The sequence below is a fragment of the Gorilla gorilla genome, chromosome 19, assembly GCF_029281585.2.
Source record: "Gorilla gorilla gorilla isolate KB3781 chromosome 19, NHGRI_mGorGor1-v2.1_pri, whole genome shotgun sequence".
Lineage (NCBI taxonomy): Eukaryota > Metazoa > Chordata > Mammalia > Primates > Hominidae > Gorilla > Gorilla gorilla.
This window is the reverse complement of record NC_073243.2, coordinates 71127470-71147032: the sequence shown is the minus strand read 5'-3', so window position 1 is coordinate 71147032 and position 19563 is coordinate 71127470. Positions and strand designations below refer to the sequence as shown.

General features: G+C 37.2%; 2 protein-coding genes and 1 long non-coding RNA gene across 10 annotated transcripts in view; 1 reads left to right on the top strand and 2 right to left on the bottom strand.

Moving 5' to 3' along the window:
- Positions 1-3212, bottom strand: part of TTC33 (tetratricopeptide repeat domain 33) — a 41400-nt gene extending 38188 nt beyond the window's left edge. The window contains exon 1 of one of the 3 annotated variants that reach the window (XM_019013526.4): positions 2884-3212. The gene's annotated coding sequence lies outside the window, so the exon portion shown is untranslated. Of the gene's footprint in view, positions 1-2512; positions 2720-2753 lie in introns of those variants that run through there. The other 2 variants (XM_019013527.3, XM_063700779.1) reach the window with 2 other exon arrangements.
- The window catches only part of LOC109023897 (uncharacterized), a 34234-nt gene continuing 17712 nt past the window's right edge, over positions 3042-19563 (top strand). Inside the window, exons 1-3 of one of the 2 annotated variants that reach the window (XR_008673185.2) lie at positions 3042-3230; positions 9899-9948; positions 11466-11522. This is a non-coding gene — a long non-coding RNA (uncharacterized lncRNA). Of the gene's footprint in view, positions 3231-3718; positions 3920-9898; positions 9949-11465; positions 11523-19563 lie in introns of those variants that run through there. The other variant, XR_008673186.2, reaches the window with a different exon arrangement.
- The window catches only part of PRKAA1 (protein kinase AMP-activated catalytic subunit alpha 1), a 39342-nt gene continuing 26656 nt past the window's right edge, over positions 6878-19563 (bottom strand). For 4 of the 5 annotated variants that reach the window (XM_004058912.5, XM_004058911.5, XM_055367493.2 and 1 more), the window contains 6 exons: positions 18774-18918; positions 16461-16548; positions 14515-14739; positions 11807-12293; positions 11569-11695; positions 6878-10078 (listed from right to left, as the gene is read on the bottom strand). In XM_004058912.5, the coding sequence (XP_004058960.1) occupies positions 9834-10078; positions 11569-11695; positions 11807-12293; positions 14515-14739; positions 16461-16548; positions 18774-18918 (1317 nt within the window). In that variant the 3' untranslated portion in view covers positions 6878-9833. The other variant, XM_031003300.3, reaches the window with a different exon arrangement.

The window sequence follows — 19563 nt, the reverse complement described above, 5'->3', positions numbered from 1 at the left end:
AAAAAAAGTGAGGGTGGCTATGAGGTCATTCACATGGAAAGACCTACGGTAATGGCAGAATTTGGAGGGGTAAGAAAATTGTGAGTCGTATGTCTGAGTTCTTAATGAATATGAGAGAGTGCCAATAAATCACAGCAATCAAGAAATATACAAGCTGGGCGCGGTGGCTCACACCTGTAATCCCAGCACTTTGGGAGGCAGAGGCAGGCGGATCACCTGAGGTCAGGAGTTCAAGACAAGCCTGGCCAACATGGTGAAACCCTGTCTCTACAAAAACACAAAAAGTACCTGGGCATGGTGGCACATGCCTGTAATCCCAGCTACTTGGGAGGCTAAGGCAGGAGAATCGCTTGAACTTAGTAGGTAGAAGTTGCAGTGAGCCGAGATTGCACCATTGCACTCCAGCCTGAGCGACACGAGCAAAACTCCATCTCAAAAAAAAAAAAAAAAGAAAGAAAGAAAGAAAGAAATATACAGGCTGATAATATAGGTGAACCACAAACTTTCCACAGGAACTGAGATTTTTTTTAAAACCTGGAGGACTAATGGATTATAAACTGTGCTGGGGAATAACGACAATGCAAACTCTCTCCCCAGGCCGATCATAATATAGAAGAATGAGTTTCCCATGTTTGAAGATAACTATAAGTATTGTAGGGGAAGATGGCTGAAAACAGAAGTGTGGATACTATGGAACAGAAGTTAAAAGGCACACAGTGAGGACAACCTGAGAAAATACAGATCATTAGGAAAGACTCACAAGATATCAGTGTAAGACAAGATAAAAAGAAGTCTTGTATTTATGATTATCCCTAATGGTAACAAGAATGATGACCACGTTTTCCAGTTTCAAGATTCCAAATGAAACTTTCTTTATTCATAAGGTGAGGCACCAGGCACTGTGGGAACCCTATTCATACTAAAGGACACCTCGTGTGTTTACTGGAGGGAAATTACAATAAAAATCATTGATCAAAAGAAAAGTTAAAAAAACCATTGCTCAGATCTGTAGATTACATGAGGGGCTGTGATAGGGTGGGAAGGAAAGGAAAAAGTGAGAAACAGACCCACACATCTTTTAAAATTAATAAGTCATTCAGATTCCGATTACCCTCCCCATCTTCCAACCCAAACCACTGTTATAAATGCTGGGGACAAGTATAAGTTATGGCCCAAGGTGGTGGTTCTCAACCATATGAGAAAAAACCACGCCACTATTGCCTCAGGTGTCTGAGCCATTCTCCTCCACAGATCCCTTGAGACCTTCTAGAGATCAGGGGCTGCAGAGGTCAGGACAGACTGAGGTTATGAGGGTGTGGGAGGCCTGATGCCACTAGCAATCGACAAGTTTAACCTGAAAGAGGGAGACAAAAATACAGTCCTCTCAGACAAAAAAAGGAGTTAATATTGAGTGAAACATACAGGCAAGTTCAGGGATGGAGGGAAAGGAAAATGAGGAATTTCATGCCCCAAGCTTCCCATTTCTCCAGCAAACAGCAGCTAGTCATCTGCTCAAAGTAAAAGGAAAATAACAGATCTGAGTTCTTGAGAAAAAGGGAAAAGACTAAAATAGTCACTGTAGAGATAAGGAAAAGCAACAAAGGAAAAATAGAGATACCAAACAGTAGTATCGAGGGCCCACTACGGTGTAAAAGCATGAATCTGTTATCAAGGCCATTAGCAAAGTTTTATATTTTCTTCAAAAGTGTCTGGAAACCACAGAGTACAGTCAATTTCATACAAGATATGTGCTACAAGAGAGTAAACAAAGGATGCCATGACATCAGAGAAGAGACACTTGAGGCTTTCTGGAGGACTTAAGCTTTGAAGAAAACTTAGCCAGGCTTAAAAAGGTATGTGAATCCTAGAGCATGCAAAGCACTTTCTGCATTAGAAAATTTAACATTCCCAGTTGTTTCAGATATCTTAAGCCGTACGAGTTTATTGTTCCTCTATGACTATCTGAACATGAAATTAAAACTTCTTACGAAGGAGGCTTTCCTGAGTCTAGTTAGAAGCACGAGGCGCCAACATCCTAGACTTAACATTTTTTTACCAGAGTAAGAAACCATGAGAGTAAACCACAATCCACACCGGTTTCATGTTAAACTCATGAAACCAGACAAATTCAACCTTTTATACAGGATTATATTTCAGGAATGGCATAACGATTCTAAACAACGACGCTGTATTCTAAATTCCTGTACTGTTACAAAGATCCCTATAGTAGGCGCTCAACAACTGTCGACGGCTTGACATTTACCCAGCCGCCAGAGAGGGCTTGTCTTGAGTGTGTCTGAGGATGCAGCACCCAAAGGGAAAAACCACTACATGAACAAGATCAGGAAATCACAACAGCATCCTTCTGGGTAAAAGGAGGTATTCAGAGGTGAGGAATCCAAGAGAAGATTTACCCAAAAACGCCACCGCAAGAGAAAAACCAGTATTAGTGACTTTCCCTTCATCGGTCAACAATAATAAAAACACTCAGAAAGGCTGCCCCGGACGTCACCTGCGCGTTCACGGACCGCCCCGGGCCGCAGACACCTCTCCAGCGGGGGGCGACCGGCTCGTCCCGCCCGTCCCACCGCTCAGGGAAGGTTGCGGCCGCGCAGCTCCGCGAAGGTGCCACGGCGGGCCCGACCCTCAGATTCGCTTGTCCCTGGAGACCAACCCTAGCGACCAGGCTCTGCCGGATCCCGTCGGGTTTCAACTCCTATTCCTATTCTCCCCTAATCACAACACCCACTCGCCTCTTTTTCCTCCTCTTCCTCAGCTTCCACCGCCGACCGGGCAGCCCCAGTTACCCGATAACGGCTCCCAAGGCCCCGTGTTTACATTCTTTCCCACTGGAAGCAGAAATTATCACGCCCAAATTCCTACCTGCCTTCCCTGGATTCCTGGTTTCCTAAGAAACGGGTCTGGCCCACCCCTGGGCGTTCGAACAGTCCACAGAAGCGGGCAAAGGAAAGACGACTCAGTCTTTCCCCTCCGCCAATCTCTTCTCCGGGACCACAAATCCCAGAAGTCACCGCGGCCGCCCCCACTGCATGACCTTCTGGGATTTGTAGTAGTCAGGGCCACGCGGCTGGGCGCGCCCTCTAGCAGCAGCCCTGAGTGACCGCAGCGCACGAGCGCGGGAAAATGAGGCTGCGCGGGCTGAAGAGCGCACCGAGAGGAGCCGCCCCCGCGGTACCGCGCAGCCTCGCGTCCCGTCAGTGGGGAACAAGGTGAGGGGAAAACTATTTTACGGGATTCAAAGGATTAGGATATGCTCCTTCCCCGAAGGGGTTTATAGCCTAGCTGATGAGGTCGGCCAGACGCAGAGAACAGAGAGGCAAAATTCCCTTAGAAAGGGCTCGAGGCGGCCAGGCGGGGAGGCTAGTCAGGGAGGCTCGAGGCTGAACTGCAGGCTTCACGTGAAAGTTACAAGTGAGTTGGACCCAGAAGGCAGAATTACGGCCTGAACGTAGCTGTGCATCATGTCTTGAAAATAAACGAGCACATGTAATAAAGGTAATCAAGATTGTTAATTTATCCAACTCTCCTGCCCAAGACTCATTTTTGGAAGTCATACTTTCTCAGCCTCAGCACCATTAACATTTCAAACTGGATAATGCTTTGTTGGGGGACGGGGTGTTCTGTGCATTGTAGGGTGCTTAGCAGCATCTCTGGTCTCTGTCCACGGGATGTCACCACCAGTCAATTGTGACAGCCAATGGTTTCCCCAGTGAAATTTCCCCTGGAAGAAAAACCATCCCTCCCACCCTGCCCCGTTGAGAACCACTGATGTCGACCAACGACTGTCCTGAGGGTCACTGACACCCTTTCAAAGCCAAAATTATTTTCATACTAATATGAAGACGTGATTTGCCCTTTGCACAATGCTGACGTTTGCACTGATGGTGGAAAAGCAATGGTAGGTCAAGGTGCTGGCCCCTCCACAGGAATTACAGTAATGACACCAAACCGTACTGGAGCTCTTCACCACCACACGCTCACAGTAAGAAAAATGGGCCGGGTGCGGTGGTTCACGCCTGTAATCTTAGCACTTTGGGAGGTCAGGAGTTCGAGACCAGCCTGGCCAACACGGCGAAACCCCATCTCTACCAAAAATACAAAAATTAGCCAGGCCTGGCGGCGCGCACCTGAATCCCAACTACTTGGGAGGCTGGGTTGGGAGGATCCCTTGACCTGGGAGGTCGAGGCTGCAGTGAGCCGAGGTCATGCCACTGCATTCCAGCCTGGATGACAGAGCAAGGCACGGTCTCAAAAAAAAAAAAAAAAAAAGGAAAAATGAACGCTGTCACCAGCGAATATCCCTGATGAAGTTGTAAAAGTTACTTTATTATAACCACTCCAACACTTAATATTCTTTGTAAAAAACTTGGAAGTCCTCACAAAGTACTTCTGCTGCATATTGAAGTATGATGTATCAAAGAAGAGCTATTGTGAGATGGCATTATAAACTGAAGTAAATACTTTTTTTTCCTGGAACACAAATTTTACTAAGATGAGTGACAAACTGGTTATTCGGACTTGGGTATTTGACAAACCTTTCTTGAAAATGAACAAAGGGAATCTGTAACTTCAAGAAAAACAAGGAAAGGGAAAGGGGAAGGGGAAAGGAAAGGAAAAAAGAGAGAGAAATAGGGAGCGAGGGAGGAAAGAAAAAAAATGGAGTTTGTTGCCAATGATAAAATTCAAGATTTTAGGCAAAAAAAATATGATTTTGGAAAAATGGTATTCACCATAATGATCTTGGCAGCTTCCCAGTATCTCCAGAATTTTCTGATATAAGTGATTATCAGTTGTGACTTTTATTTACATTGTTTGCTTAAATACATCAATATTTGTGCAGGCTGCATAAATGAACCAGTAGTATTTGAAAACGATCAATGCATGACTGCGGTAGCCAACCTCCAAGATGGCATTCACTCCTGGCATTCACATCCTTAGGCACTGCCTTCCTACACTGTACCAGGGTTGGTCTGTGTTACCTACAGAAGAGGGCAGAAGTGACCGTTTATCACTTCCGATATTAATTATGAAAGACACTAAGGTGGTGGCAATGTTTCTTCATCTGCCTAGAGGTTTACATGGTCATGTTTCCTGTGTACCTGAAACACTGAAAATTCATTAAGCCAAATACTTATTTGTGCACTTTTCTGTATATATGTCTATGAAAGTCTTAAATAAGAAAACATGTACCTCCCTAACAAGACATGCAGAGGAAGATTTATCTTATGGTCACATTCATAGTGTCATTAGTTCATAGTAGCCAATAAGAAGGAATAGAGTTTGCCGAGTGAGTAAATGGTACTTGAAGCTGTGCCCCCTACCTAGGGGTCTTTGCTAAATCTCTCAAGTAACCTAACCCTGATCTCCTCTACTGTGTTTAAGGGTAGCTCCCACTAAGTTTTTATACTTCACCCACCACTTCTCTACTAACTCTGACTGGTCTATGATCTTGATTCACCTAATATATTTAATATATGTCTTATGCTGTCTTTTTAAGACAACATGATCATTTTCCAAAATCCTTTAAATTTATCATAATTTATTGGCATTTACAGTAAACAAAAGTTTATTTACAATAAATAAGAGTTCAAAAATTCTGATTTTTCAAACAAGAATTTCTTGGACAATTCTTGTACAGCCAAGGTAAATACCTACAGCAATTTATACATTCCCTAAAAAAACCTTATATACTATTCATAACACTCTTTAGCAGTTTTTTGTTGTTTTAAAGATAACAGAGTGTCAACAATCTAGCACAAGCCCCTGCCTAATCATGTCATATGGATACAATATTTAATATTAATTGAATTCTAACAGTAGTAGGATTCTAACCAAATCAAGTGTTAGCAACTGATAAATGGTAGTTGCTTTGGCTTTTATTGTATCTATCATGTTTTATTCAAGTGGTTGGTTTTTAGATGAAATCAAGACTCATGTAGTCGAGATAAAAATCACAATGTTTGACAATTTAAATGTGGTCAGGCACTATATTTTATATTTCTAGGTACTTTTTTTGTTGTTGTTTTGGTGGGGTTTTTTTTGAGACAGAGTCTCGCTCTGTCGCCCAGACTGGTAGTTCAGTGGCATGTTCTCAGCTCATTGCAACCTCCACCTCCCAGGCTCAAGCGATTCTCGTGCCTCAGCATCCCAAGTAGGTGGGACTACAGGTGCCTGCCACCACGCCTGGCTAATTTTTGTGTTTTTAGTAGAGACGGGGTTTCACCATGTTGGCAGGCTGGTCTTGAACTCCTGACCTCAGGTGATCCACCCACCTCAGCCTCCCAGAGGGCTAGGATTACAGGTGTGAGCCACCGCACCTGGCCGGTACATTGTTAGAAAGAAAGGTGCACAGATACTTAGCTTTTTTTTTTTCCACTGAGTTTTCCCAGAGGTTAAAAAACATAAGTACATCGTAACAGATGATAAATGGAGTTTTTCTTTATTATATCATATTTCTAAATCAAGGAAGTTGAAATTATATACTTAAATATACTCTGGTCAAAATACACATGAACCACAAATATTAACTTCTACCTACCAACAATTTACAGTTATGTTCTATGTGGAATTTCATTCTTGTCAGAACTCACAATGGAAATAAAATTTCTACTATGGGTGAGAAGATGAGGGAAAGAATTAAGGGGAAAAAATTTGGACAGCACACACTTTTCTTTCATTCCAAAGGTGCCAGTCAGAACACAGATGCATGGAGTTCCACATCTAGCCCCAGGCTACCAAGCATTAATTCAATGTGAATGGTGTCACTACAACATCAAAAAGAGCAGTGCTAGGCAGAGGATTTTGTATAAAATCATCTAAAACTCTGAAAAACTACAAAAGCATCTCAAGAAAAAAATTAGGTAAAAGCAATGGAGTTTATTTCAGTGAAATTATTTTAAATTAGATATGATATATTAAGCTCCCATATGCCCCAACCTGGTAGAAAAGTTCCTCTCAGTGAGAAATCATTTATTTTAATGGAAAAATTTTTACATATCAGTAAAATCTGTTATATTTAAAACTATGTATACAGTACATTTCTGGCAAAAAACCTTATACATCTTTCAGTTGTCAAGACAAAGTAAAAATATGGTTGCATAAAGTCACAAAAAATATAAACTGCTGAAAAGATAATAAAAAAAGATTAAAAATCATTTGCATTGCCTCCCTTACCTCTTCAATATTAGTAACAATTTGCAAACAACAAAAAAATTGTGAAAATTCTGTTGCAACCTTGACACACTTAACCAAAGGTTGTCATTTCAAATATCCTAGCTTAAAAAAGAATTTACTGCAATTGTCTGTGCATTTATCATTCTATTTATAGAAGTGCAATATTTAAATATTTTCAAAATAAAACACAGTAACTAAAATGAATCACAATAACTTATAAGAGAAGCAGTTTACAAAATTAACAATTTTTAGAAGGTCCTATTTAATTGGTTCCTCCTTTTCTTCCCCGCTCCCCACAACAGCTTATGTAGCGCCATTACTTAATTCTATATACAAATGTGTAACTTTAAAAATACAGTCTTCTGTTAACATCAGGAACATTACGCTGCATTTAGAGACCCTAAGTAAAATTAGAATCCCCTAAAGAGAGGGCCACATAAAAAGTAAATACAGTTTTGAACTCATATTTAAATGGAACTTCGATTACTTTGTACAGCTTTCAAATTAGAAGTTGAATAGAACAAGCCCTGGACAAAAAGCAGCAAGATTTTTCTTTTGAATTCAGTGCATGATTCTAGAAGTGCTTGAGTCAAATCTACTAGAGTCACCATTTATGCAAGCTATCATGACATTTGAGTTCATTATCATCTGGTTACATAAGTGCTCACTGTATTTGCCAAAAATAATCCTAAAATATGATTCTTAAAATAGAAAAAATATAGCTCTGTTGCAATGGGAAAATGATTAATACAAAAAAACAATTTCTTAAAGTTAACATAAGGCAAATATAAATGATACAATATTATCATACACAATACCAATTTTATCTGAGGTGACTAAATCTTCATTTACATCTATTGTGTGATTCAATTAAGAATGACAAAAAGAAAATATCAATGTAAATCAGAAATCTTAGGAAAATCCAGTATCTTTAAAAAGTAATTTAAGCCCAAAACAAATGTGACCACTTATTAATAGAATTGATTTGTTCCATATTTTATCAAAATAATAATAATGTTATATCCAACTAAAGAGTTATAACCAAGTGTCATATGTAAACTTTAATTGGATCCTAGTTTGAAATAATCAGCTATAAAGAAATTTGGAGTTAACTTCAGAAATTTAAATATGGCTTGATTAGATGATATTGGGGAATTATTACTTTTACAATGGTATTACGGATTTTTAGGAGAATGTCATTATCTGTAGGAGATACTTGAAGTATTTTCACGGTGATAAGTATGTCTGTAACATCCAAATGGTTCAGGGGGAAAAAAGCATATATACATACACACACAAACACATATATGCATATATATGCATAACTAGCTGTATCTATACATATATAGGTATAGAGAAAACAAATGACAAAACATTAACAACTGCTGAATCTAAATGGTAGATATACATGTGCTTACCAAACAGTTTTTCAATTTTTCTGTTTTTAAAAATGTTCATAATAAAATTTGGGGGGGAAGTCATATCAGAGCACTTAAAGTTGGTAAGAGATAGTTTTCTATGCACTGAATCAATTTAAAAGATACATAATCAAATAAGTAGCAATGTTTGCATATACTCAATAATGACTGACATGATGGGCCAGAGGAATTTGTGAAATTGGCAAAAATAACATAATTTATCTACAGTATATGCAACTCAGCTCTTGTAACAAAAAGAACATTTTGTGTACAGAATATCGTGGGAATATTTTAAGATTAAAATTAGTGCTAGAGTATCTGAATATATAAATTCTGTGTTTTTTGGACTTGTAAAGCTAAAATGAAATTTAAATTAGGTCTGATATCTGATATGACTTACCATACACTACAGAATTTTAAAAGGGGGATATGGAGGCCGGGTGCGGTGGCTCACGCCTGTAATCCCACCACTTTGGGAAGCTGAGGTGGTGGATCACGCGGTCAGGAGTTCGAGACCAGCCTGGGCAACATAGTGAAACCCTGTCTATACTAAAAATACGAAAAATTAGCCGGGTGTGGTGGCACGCGCCTGTAGTTCCAGCTACTCAGGAAGCTGAGGCGGGAGAATCACTTGAACCCGGGAGGCGGAGGTTGCAGTGAGCCGAGACCACACCATTGCACTCCAGCCTGGGTGACAAAGTGACACTGTCTCAAAAAAACAAAGAGGGAGGGATATGGAAGAAGTTATCCAGACTGTTACTACTGCTGGAAGATACTAGCTATTTAAGAAGTTAAGGAGCCCAGAAAACAAAATCACCTATAAAGGTCTTGGGAATTCTAGGCAAATATTTATTGAATAAATTTATGAAGCAAATATATAACACATAATAATGTATGAAGGCCTTTATGTAAATTAATATTTCAAAGCCCTGTGTACACTAAATATAAAATAGCCAAAAATCAAGTAAGCCTGAGAGACCTATAATTCACTGTGTATATTATGCTATATACATACTGCACAATGAACAACAAAATGATCTTAATTCATTTCTGCATATTAGGCTTTTAACTATAAATCATGTTCCAATCCCTGTGCAAATTGCATTCCAAAACGCCAGCCCTCGGTTATAATTATGTATAACTTGATTACAAATGGAAGCATTTGGCTGTGACTTATTATGCATGCTTATTGCTGCAAAAGAAATAAGCAAAGTTTCCTGTTTATTGTGCAAGAATTTTAATTAGATTTGCACACATCTCAAAAAATTCTATTGTGTGACTTCCAGGTCTTGGAGTTAGGTCAACAGGAGAAGAGTCAAGTGAGGTCACAGATGAGGTAAGAGAAACTTCTGAGGATTTTCCTTGAGCCTCAGCATCTGAATCACTCCTTTGGCAAGATCGATAGTTGCTAACTGATCCCGATCTCTGTGGAGTAGCAGTCCCTGATTTGGCTTCTGTAATTTCATCTGGGTAAAAAGAATTTCAATTTATTATAGTCTATGACCTTCTCCCAAAAATTTTTGTAACAGTATTGAATTTGCTTCTTTAAGTGGGGCTGCTGGCCAGCTATCAAGAGCACGCTTATTCTAAATACCTTCTAAAACAGTCAATGAGCCTGTATTAAACTATTCACCTTTTTTACATACAGTATGTATTCTCAAGATAGCTAATCAAAGTTGGGTACAGTATAGCTACTCATCAGTTGCAATTCAAGGTTAAGAGCCCAGTAAACCAACAATCTAGGGATTAATAAATATTATTCTATAGCAATAAAAAGTAATCCCTCTATATTAAAATCATAGAATCGATGCACTTAAAATTTGCAAGGTATACTGGAAACCATCTCATCCAGCCCCTCACTTTATTGATAAGAAAACAAACCCAGAGAAGTGACTTGCCCAAGGTAACAAATGAATAAAAAGGTAAGTCTAGAACCCAACTCTCCTAAGTCTCAGCTCAGTGCTTTTTACTTTCCACTTTCCCTTCATATTTCATTTAGTATTTCATAAAAGAGCAACAATTCCAATGAATAAAAATCGAAGAAAAACTAAGGTTGGGAACACAATACAAAAACAAAATGGGCATTCAATTGGTATACCCCAGTACTAGTAAATCTAAGGTTGCAAATTTGATCCAAATACAAGAAAAATAAAACTCATTCCGTATTTCAGACTGCATTAGTATATGTTAGCAGATACATACTATATGGACCTAAAGATAACCAGACAAACTGGTTTGGCCAACATATCATGGCTCAAACCTGTGTCTTTCTGCTACTATGTGTGTACTATCTTTGAGTTTATAAAGAAGAAAAAATTCAAAGGTGAACCTCATCTAATAATTCTATGCAACCTTCCATAAGCAAAGGTGATACTATATATATATTTTTTAATATTTTGTAAAGACAGAGTCTCAGTATGTTGCTAAGGCTGGTCTCAAATTCCTGGGCTCAAGCGATCCTCCCACCTCAGCCTCCCAAAGTGCTGGGCTGTTTACAGGCATAAGCCACCACACCTACACTCAACAGCGTAGCTTAATGCAATTGAATTGGCCAATGAAGAATTGCCATAACTTCATTCTTCACTGAAAACTTATTTAATAATAAATAAAAGCTTACAGAAGAGTCAATATTTATTTCTAAATAAAACACTGTCTCTTATCAAAATGAACTACACCAAAAAAACAAATGCAGCAGAAAACTATCACCTTAGGATCAGACTACACCTGGCTTTAAGGATTTTGCAAGATGATAATCTTAAAAGGACAATATGCTATAAGATTACAAGAATAATAAGATTCATAAATGTTAATATTGCAAAGGCACAAGAAATCACATTTTTTATTCCTTTGCAGTTGAATTACTAGGAACAAGTCAAGAAGCCTCAAAAGAATCAAGGCGTAAAATACCAAGTTAGTAACAAGGTCTAATCTATGTTGTTTTGTGTGATGTACATACCATCAATACTACGGAAATCCAGTAGATAAGTTCTACTATCCACTTGGTATAACTGTAGACTCATTTTGGAGTAAGTGCTTGTCACAGGATTCTTCCTTCGTACACGCAAATAATATGGGTTTACAACCTAGCACATGGTATAACAAAAACCAAGTCAAAAGTAATTCTTCTATAAAACATTTTATAGACTATGGGTTTGCCAAATATGCTAATAATCAAAATGTTATTTCTTTCTTACCTTCCATTCATAATCCAATTGTTTGATTGCTCTACATACTTCTGCCATAATATCATTTGGTCGACTTTGACTTCTAATTCCTAAATGCCATTTTGCTCTCCTTACACCTTGGTGTTTGGATTTCTGTGGATTTAATTCATCAAGGGTATGGCGTGCCCTTGGTGTTTCAGCAACCAAGAATGGTACTCTTTCAGGATGGGGCCGAGTCAGGTGATGATCATCAAGAAAAGAATCAGGTGGGCTTGTCGCCAAATAGAAATCTTTGGCTTCATTCATTATTCTCCTGTTATCTATTATGAGATGGTAGGCAACTGCCAAAGGATCCTGGTGATTTCTGTTATAAAGACAGCTGAGAACTTCCTCTTCTGAGCACTCAAACTTTTCACATACTTCTTTTAAGGCTTCATCATCAATCATGGTTGAACTATATGATGGATCCTCAGGAAAGAGATATTTTGGAAGGTCCTGTTTAAACCATTCATGTTCCCTGAGAGAAAAATGGCAGGATCAGGAGGACTTTGAATAGAGCTGAGACTGAAAGTAACCGTTTAGGGAATTTAGAATATGACTTAATTTATATTTATATTCATACTGTATTATTGTCACTTTCTGCACTGAAATTTTCCTCTTCTAGCTCGCACTTCGTTGTGTATGTTGAGGGAAATGCTCCAATTTCCCTCCAGTTTTAAGAGGGAGAATGTATTGATACAGCAATGGGGGGAAAAAAGTTATGGGACAAATGACAGCGACAAACAATGAAAAGAACAGCTTATTTCCCGCTTAGAGAATATATTAGGTAGCTTCATTATAATACTCTTTTGATATAATGTTAAGTCAAAATAATATAACAACAAGAAAAACAGTAGACAACTATTGAGTACTTACTATGTGCTAAGTTTTATGCTAAACACTTCATATACACTATCTCCCCTCATCATCGAAACAATTATATGAAGATAATATCTCTTTGTTTTAAATGAAGGAATTGAGGTTAAAAAAAAACATCAAGGAACATGCTCAAGGTCACAAAGACAGTAAGTGACAGAACCAGGATTATGACCCAGTTCTGTGTGACTGGAAAGGCCATGCCCTGAATGATTTCCTATTCTAATTCCCTAACTTCGTATATTTAAGAATATGTTTGACCTGAACTATGTCACTTTGCTAAAACTAAATAAAATCCAGAGAGGAAAAAAAAAACAAGAAAAGAACAATGGTTATCTTCTGGGTCATGGGATTAAAGATAACTTTTTATTCTCTTCTCTATTGTTGGTGTTTTTCTAAGTTTTTTCAATTGTCATGTATTATATTTTAATTGGAAGAAAATAGGTAAAATACAAGCAAAAACATTTCTTACCTAGATATCTTAAAATATAAATTTTAGAGAATGATTTGTCCTTTCCCATTGGTGATAAAATCATGCCGTGCCATTCATGGTCTCTTTTTTAGCTAGTCTAAAACATGTGTAGTAAGTGGAAAGTAATCAAGCTTCAAGTTCCACATATAATCTTTCCTTCTTCTTCATTATACTAATGCTTTCGTATTTACTATTCATAGATCCATATCTGATTTCTTTCTTCCTTCTCAGATAAATGTGCAGTCTAGCCATTAGAAGACCAAAAGAGACCAAAATTTCCACAGGGGGAGAAAAAAAAGAAACAAGGCTTGCAATAAAATTGTTTAAGTCTTCATCAGAAATGGCTCACTCAAATTTGAGAAGAAAATTTGTCATCATCATTTTTGTCTAATTTAAACTATTAGGTTGAACCAGATGAAACTGGTTATACTGACTTTTACCTACAAAACAGGAATTTTGCATGTAATTCAATGTATACTACCAGGAAAAACATGTCAATTAAATCTCATTCCTTGGGATTAAAAAAAGAAAAAAAATACAATAATTCATGAGATAAGAAATAAAATAGCCACCCACAAATTTACTACTGAAAAGTATTAATCCTAACACCAGGTATACTGGCTCACACCTGTAATCCCAACACTGGGAGGGAAAGGCACAAGGATCACTTGAGGCCAGGAGTTCAAGACCAGCCTGGGCAAAAATAGCAAGACCCTGTCACTACAAACAAAAACAAAAAGCAAAACAATAATAACAAAAAACAGCCAGGTATGATGGTGGATGCCTGTAGTCTCAACTACTAGGGAGGCTAAAGTGGGAGGATCACTTGACCCATGAGTTACTGGCTACAGTGAGCTATGATCACACCACTGCACTCCAGGCTGGGTGACAGAGCAAAACCTTGTCTCAAAAAAAATAAATAAAAATAAAAGATATACATATATATGGGGCCTCGCTATGTTACCCAGGCTGGTCTCAAACTCCTGAGCTCACATGATCCTCTTTCCTTAGCCTCCCAAAGTGCTGGAATTACAGGTGTGAGCCACAGCACCAGTCTTTCATTAGCTTTTTTGTTAATTTAAAAGGTAATATGATGTTCACTGTAAAAATTTCAAAACAAAGATGTGTAAGTAAAAAGTGAAAGCCCTCCCTCTTACTAATCTTACTTCCCTAAGGTAACCAGTTTACTATGTATTTCTAATAACAAAATAAAATAAATGTGTCCATACACTCTATTTTTTTCACATAAAAACAGGATTACACTGTATATTCTGTTCTGCAACTTTTTTTTTTCACATAACTTTTATCATGGATACTATCAGATCTGATAACTTCCAAACTGCTTTATTACCTGATATCTTTGATTGTGGCCCTCTTCATGGGATCCACCTGCAGCATATGTTTCAAAAGGCTAATCACAGAAGGATTTAAATATTGAGGGGTATAGAAGATCCCATCACATATCTTCTTAAAAAGAGTTGGCACATGGTCATCATCAAATGGAAGGGTTCCACATAATAAAGCATAGAGAATAACCCCACTGCTCCATATATCTACCTCTGGGCCTGCATACAATCTGTAACAGGAAATAACAATTGGATTAAAGAATCATTTTAACCTAAGATTCGGTTCATCAAAAACTTCAAATATGGATATTTCATAAAGAATTATTAAGCAGAATATGGTTTTTGTAGCCACTACTACATGTTACACATAAAGTTAATTCCATCAGTATTATCTTTGAAAACAAAAGTCAAGAAGTTTTGTAAGTTACACACCATGGCTAAAATTCTGTTCTACTATTTACTATGGCCCTGATGGGATCTGACAATAGGGCCAAATCTTGAACAAACATATCACTATTCAATTTAAAACCATTGGTTTTTGTTACAGAGGAGAGATTAAGTGATATTTCATCAACTGAGAATGTTCTTTAGTAATGGACTCTGAGCCCACAATCCCAATAACACAAGACCCCTTACACCAAGGTGAAAGGATCCTGAGGCTGTGAAAGAAAGCCAGGCAAATTGGTTCACAGAGTTTTTAAATCCCGTTTGCAGTGCATTGTAGTCAAGTGCCTTAACTAGCTGCAGACTAGTTAGATCACCCATTCAAAGCCTAGATTCAGGAAAAGGATTTCTTTAAATTTATGTACTGCTGAACTGATTAATAAATATTATTTTGAAAGTAAAAGTTCTCATACACCAAGAGCTTGAAGAAAGACTTTATCCAAACTAGAAAAATTAAATTTCAGTAATAGCCCATTGCATATATGCAGTTACAACATTTCTTTTTATTTATTTAAATAACAACTTTCCACAGTCTCCATGTCCTGAATTGTTTTATTCCTAAAAGAATTAAGATAGACAACACAATTTTTTAAAAAAATTTTTTAATAATTTTTGACATTAATATTTAAAAAAAGATGAAACTTGACAAATCTAAAATTAGGTACTCCTGCCTTACTCACAGCCATATTTTTACACAAATCTCATTTCTTTGAGCAGTCTAGGCCAACAAGCTTATAAAAATAGAAAATACTACAGTATTTCTGCATTGAGTTAATCAAGATGCAAAACATTCACACAAATAAGCATGGTTTGGGTGAAAAGTTATTAAAAGTTCATTATAAAAACTAGCAAACTTCAGCTTCTGTTTTCAATTTCAGTAGTATAGTGAAGCAAAGAGTTATTCTTAAAAATATTAAATTCTCCTGTTTTCCAAACTATTCAAAAAGCGACACTGTACAAATATCTTCATGTTCTCAATGCTGGTAGTTAGTAAATTGAGAGGTTAAAATTCTTATAATATTGCAGTCTCTAAAAGGTTTAAAGAACAAAGATTCAACATAAATGAAGTCTAAAGATTACTTCAGCCCAGTTCCCCAAGACATTTTATCATGAAACATAAAGGTACTACAAAATGCCATCTATGTAAAAAATTAAAGCTACACATTACATGTTTAATTTTTCCTCTAAGTAAATAGTAATCCTTTTCTAACTACTAGATATTTCTGTATTATTCAAGTTTCCAGTGTCTTACCTACTTTTTAAACACCCTAGTTTTAAACTTTCCATTTCTTCCACCTGGGAAAAAAATTAATGTACTCTCTTCTAACAACTTTAATATAATGTTGACTTGTAGTCCTTAACCCTCATTCACGTATAAATGTGGTTAAGAATAAGCCTTATCTTTCTTTCCTTTCATTAGAATTAAATATGACACTATAGACTAACAAAATCTAGGAGAAAAAGACAATTTCAAATGTATTGAGGGAGGCAGGGTATCAAATACTACCTTCCTGAAATTACTTCTGGTGCAGCATAGTTGGGTGAGCCACAACTTGTTCTTAAAAATTCACCATCTGACATCATGTTTGAAAGACCTGAAAGTGCACAAAATCAGCTACTCAAAAGATTTCCCAAAGACAAAAATTAAAATCCCATTAAACAATAAAATTGAGTTTGCATTAAAATGATAAATCATCATTTTGTCATTTGCTTCAACAAAATCCTATCGTCTATTGTAGCCAAATATTCTGCCATTATGCCCTAAAATGTGTAATCTATTTCAACATTTAAAGTTAGTGCACTGTTAGAGTTTAATACAAATATATTAAGCTGTTGGTTATTTTGCTTATTAGAAAAAACTTGCCATGTTTAAGTTTTATTAATACAGAAATCACTAGGGAAAATAATCTATAACAGATGAATAGAAGGATTAAAATTCAAAGTTCCTATTAAGCCTGTTCTGATTCTTTAAAAAAAAAAAAAAAAAAAAACAGTAATTTTGAATTTCAAAGTTCCCTCACAGTTTTACTCCAAAAAGAAACTGTTGCTCCCTCAAAAATGCACCCTATAAAAATAATCAACTGAGGAATAAGAAATTCAAATAATTTAGCCAATTACTATTTAAAAAAAAAAAAAAACCCCAAAACAACCAGCTCAGGTTTGGTTGGCATTTTCCAGTTAATCTCTGAACATTTAAATAGATATAGTTATAGATATAGATACATAGATGTAGTCAAAACTGAGGAAAATTTTTATAAGAATGTTCTCTGGGCCAGACATGGTGGCTCACGCCTGTAATCCCAACACTTTGCGAGGCCAAGACAGGCGGATCACTTCAGCTCAGGAGTTCGAGTCCGGCCTGGCCAACATAGTGATTCCCCATCTCTACCAAAAATTAAAAAAAACATAGCTGCGCGTGGTGGCCCGCATCTGTGGTCCCAGCTACTTGGGAGGCCAAGGTGGGAGAATTACTTGAGCCTGGAAGGCAGAGGTTGCAGTGAGCCGAGATCGTACCACTGCACTCCAGCCTAGGTGACAGAGTGAAACTCTGTCTCAAAACAAAAAACAAACAAAAAAAAAGTTATCTGATTTGAACTAAAACCAACCTAAAGAAAAGAATTGAAGAGATTCCTTTTTCTCTTAGGTTTAGTAAGGTCAATGGCAATTTATATAGGAAATACAGAAAAAATAAATTCTTTTTTTTTTTTTTTTTTTTGAGACCGTGTCTCACTCTGTCGCCCAGGCCGGACAGGCGATGTCAACTCACTACAACCTCCACCTCCTGGGTTCCAGCAATTCTCCTGCCTCAGCCTCCAGGGTAGTGGGGACTATAGGCATGCACCACCGTGCCCGGCTAATTTTGTATTTTTAGTAGAGATGGGTTTTCACCATGTTGGCCAGGCTGGTCTCGAACTCCTGACCTCAGGTGATCCGCCCGCCTCGGCCTCCCAAAATGCTGGGATTACAGGCATAAGCCACCACGCCCAGCCAAAATAAATTCATTTTTAACAATCAAAATGTTCTTTAAACAAATTATAATTTACTATCATTTAAAACATTTTTAAATTTTTAAATAAATTTTTTTAATTAAAAAATTGTTTTAAATAATTTTAAATAATTAAATTCACATAGTTCACTTCTGGTTTTTAAGGTTTTAAATAATTCCATCCCACTCACTTTCCTTCTTCTCCATACTTGATTCTTTTGAACATATTGGAAATAAAGCTGCTACCTTCTCTTTCACAAATAATACTCTTTTCAAATAGTCTCTCTAATACTACCAACTTAAGTTGTTTAAAATTTAATTTTAAAGATATTTAAAGAGCCAGATGCAGTGGTGCACACCTGTAATCCCAATACTTTGGGAAGCTGTGGTAGGAAGATCACTTGAGGCCAGGAGTTCAAGAGCAGCCTAGACAACATAGTGAGAACTCGTCTCTACAAAAAGACAAAACTTAGCCTGGCATGGTAGTGCACGCCTGCAGTCCCAGCTACTCAGGAGGCTGAGGCAGGAGGGTCACCTGGGCCAGTAGTTTGGGAATGCAGTGAGCTATGATCACGTCGCTGCCCTCCAGCCTGGGCGACAAAGCGAAACCCTGCCTCTATAAAATAATAGTAATAAAGACATTTAAAGCTAAGAAAAGATGATTTCTTAGCTTTTCTTCTTTTTGTATGTTCATAGACAAAACAGAATACTTTGATATACTCAGTCTATTACTTTATGTAATCTTTTACAGTTATCTGAAGAATTCTAGGTAGGTTCATTGAAACTATAAGAACATTGGAAATGAACGTTAAGAAACTATAAAATTATCCTTACCAAAATCAGCTATCTTTGCATTCATGTGTGCATCAAGCAGGACATTTTCAGGTTTCAAATCTCTATGGACCACCATATGCCTGTGACAATAATCCACACCAGAAAGGATCTGTTGGAACAGACGCCGACTTTCTTTTTCATCCAGCTAAGAAAAGTAGAGAGGCTTTTTAAAGGTGTGTCTTTCAAAGTATTTTAAATTGTCAAAATACATGAAAATCTTCCAAATGAACTTCACTTATGAGATACTTTTGACATGAGGAGGAGATACCTGCAGCACAAAACAGAAATGCTAAGATGGTCTTGGAACCCAAATCAGTAACTCAAGTTTCTAATATTATCATTTGCATATGACTACATTGTAACAGCTTGCCTTCTTCTATATCTCATGAGTTATTTCAAATAATTTCAATATCTACTTGAAATGTGGCATATCTCCTTTTATAAGTGGCAAATGTTTAATCTTTCATTCTTTTAACAAATATTTACTGAATACCTTCAACGTGCTATACATTGCTTTAGACACTCATTACACAGCAATGAATAAAACAAAGGCTAATCTAGTTGATGAAAATAGACTAATAAATATAGTCTGAAGGAGTGATACTGTTTTGAAGAAAAATAAAGCAAAATATAGGTGCAGTGAGTGATAGTGGGGTGAGGGATACTATTTTAGACCATGAGGAAGTAATAGTAAAGCACTATTCATAAACCAGCAAGCAACTATGTTGCTATATGTCCTAAAATAGAAGACATTTTAACAAGAAACACCTTAATTCATTTAATAAAATAT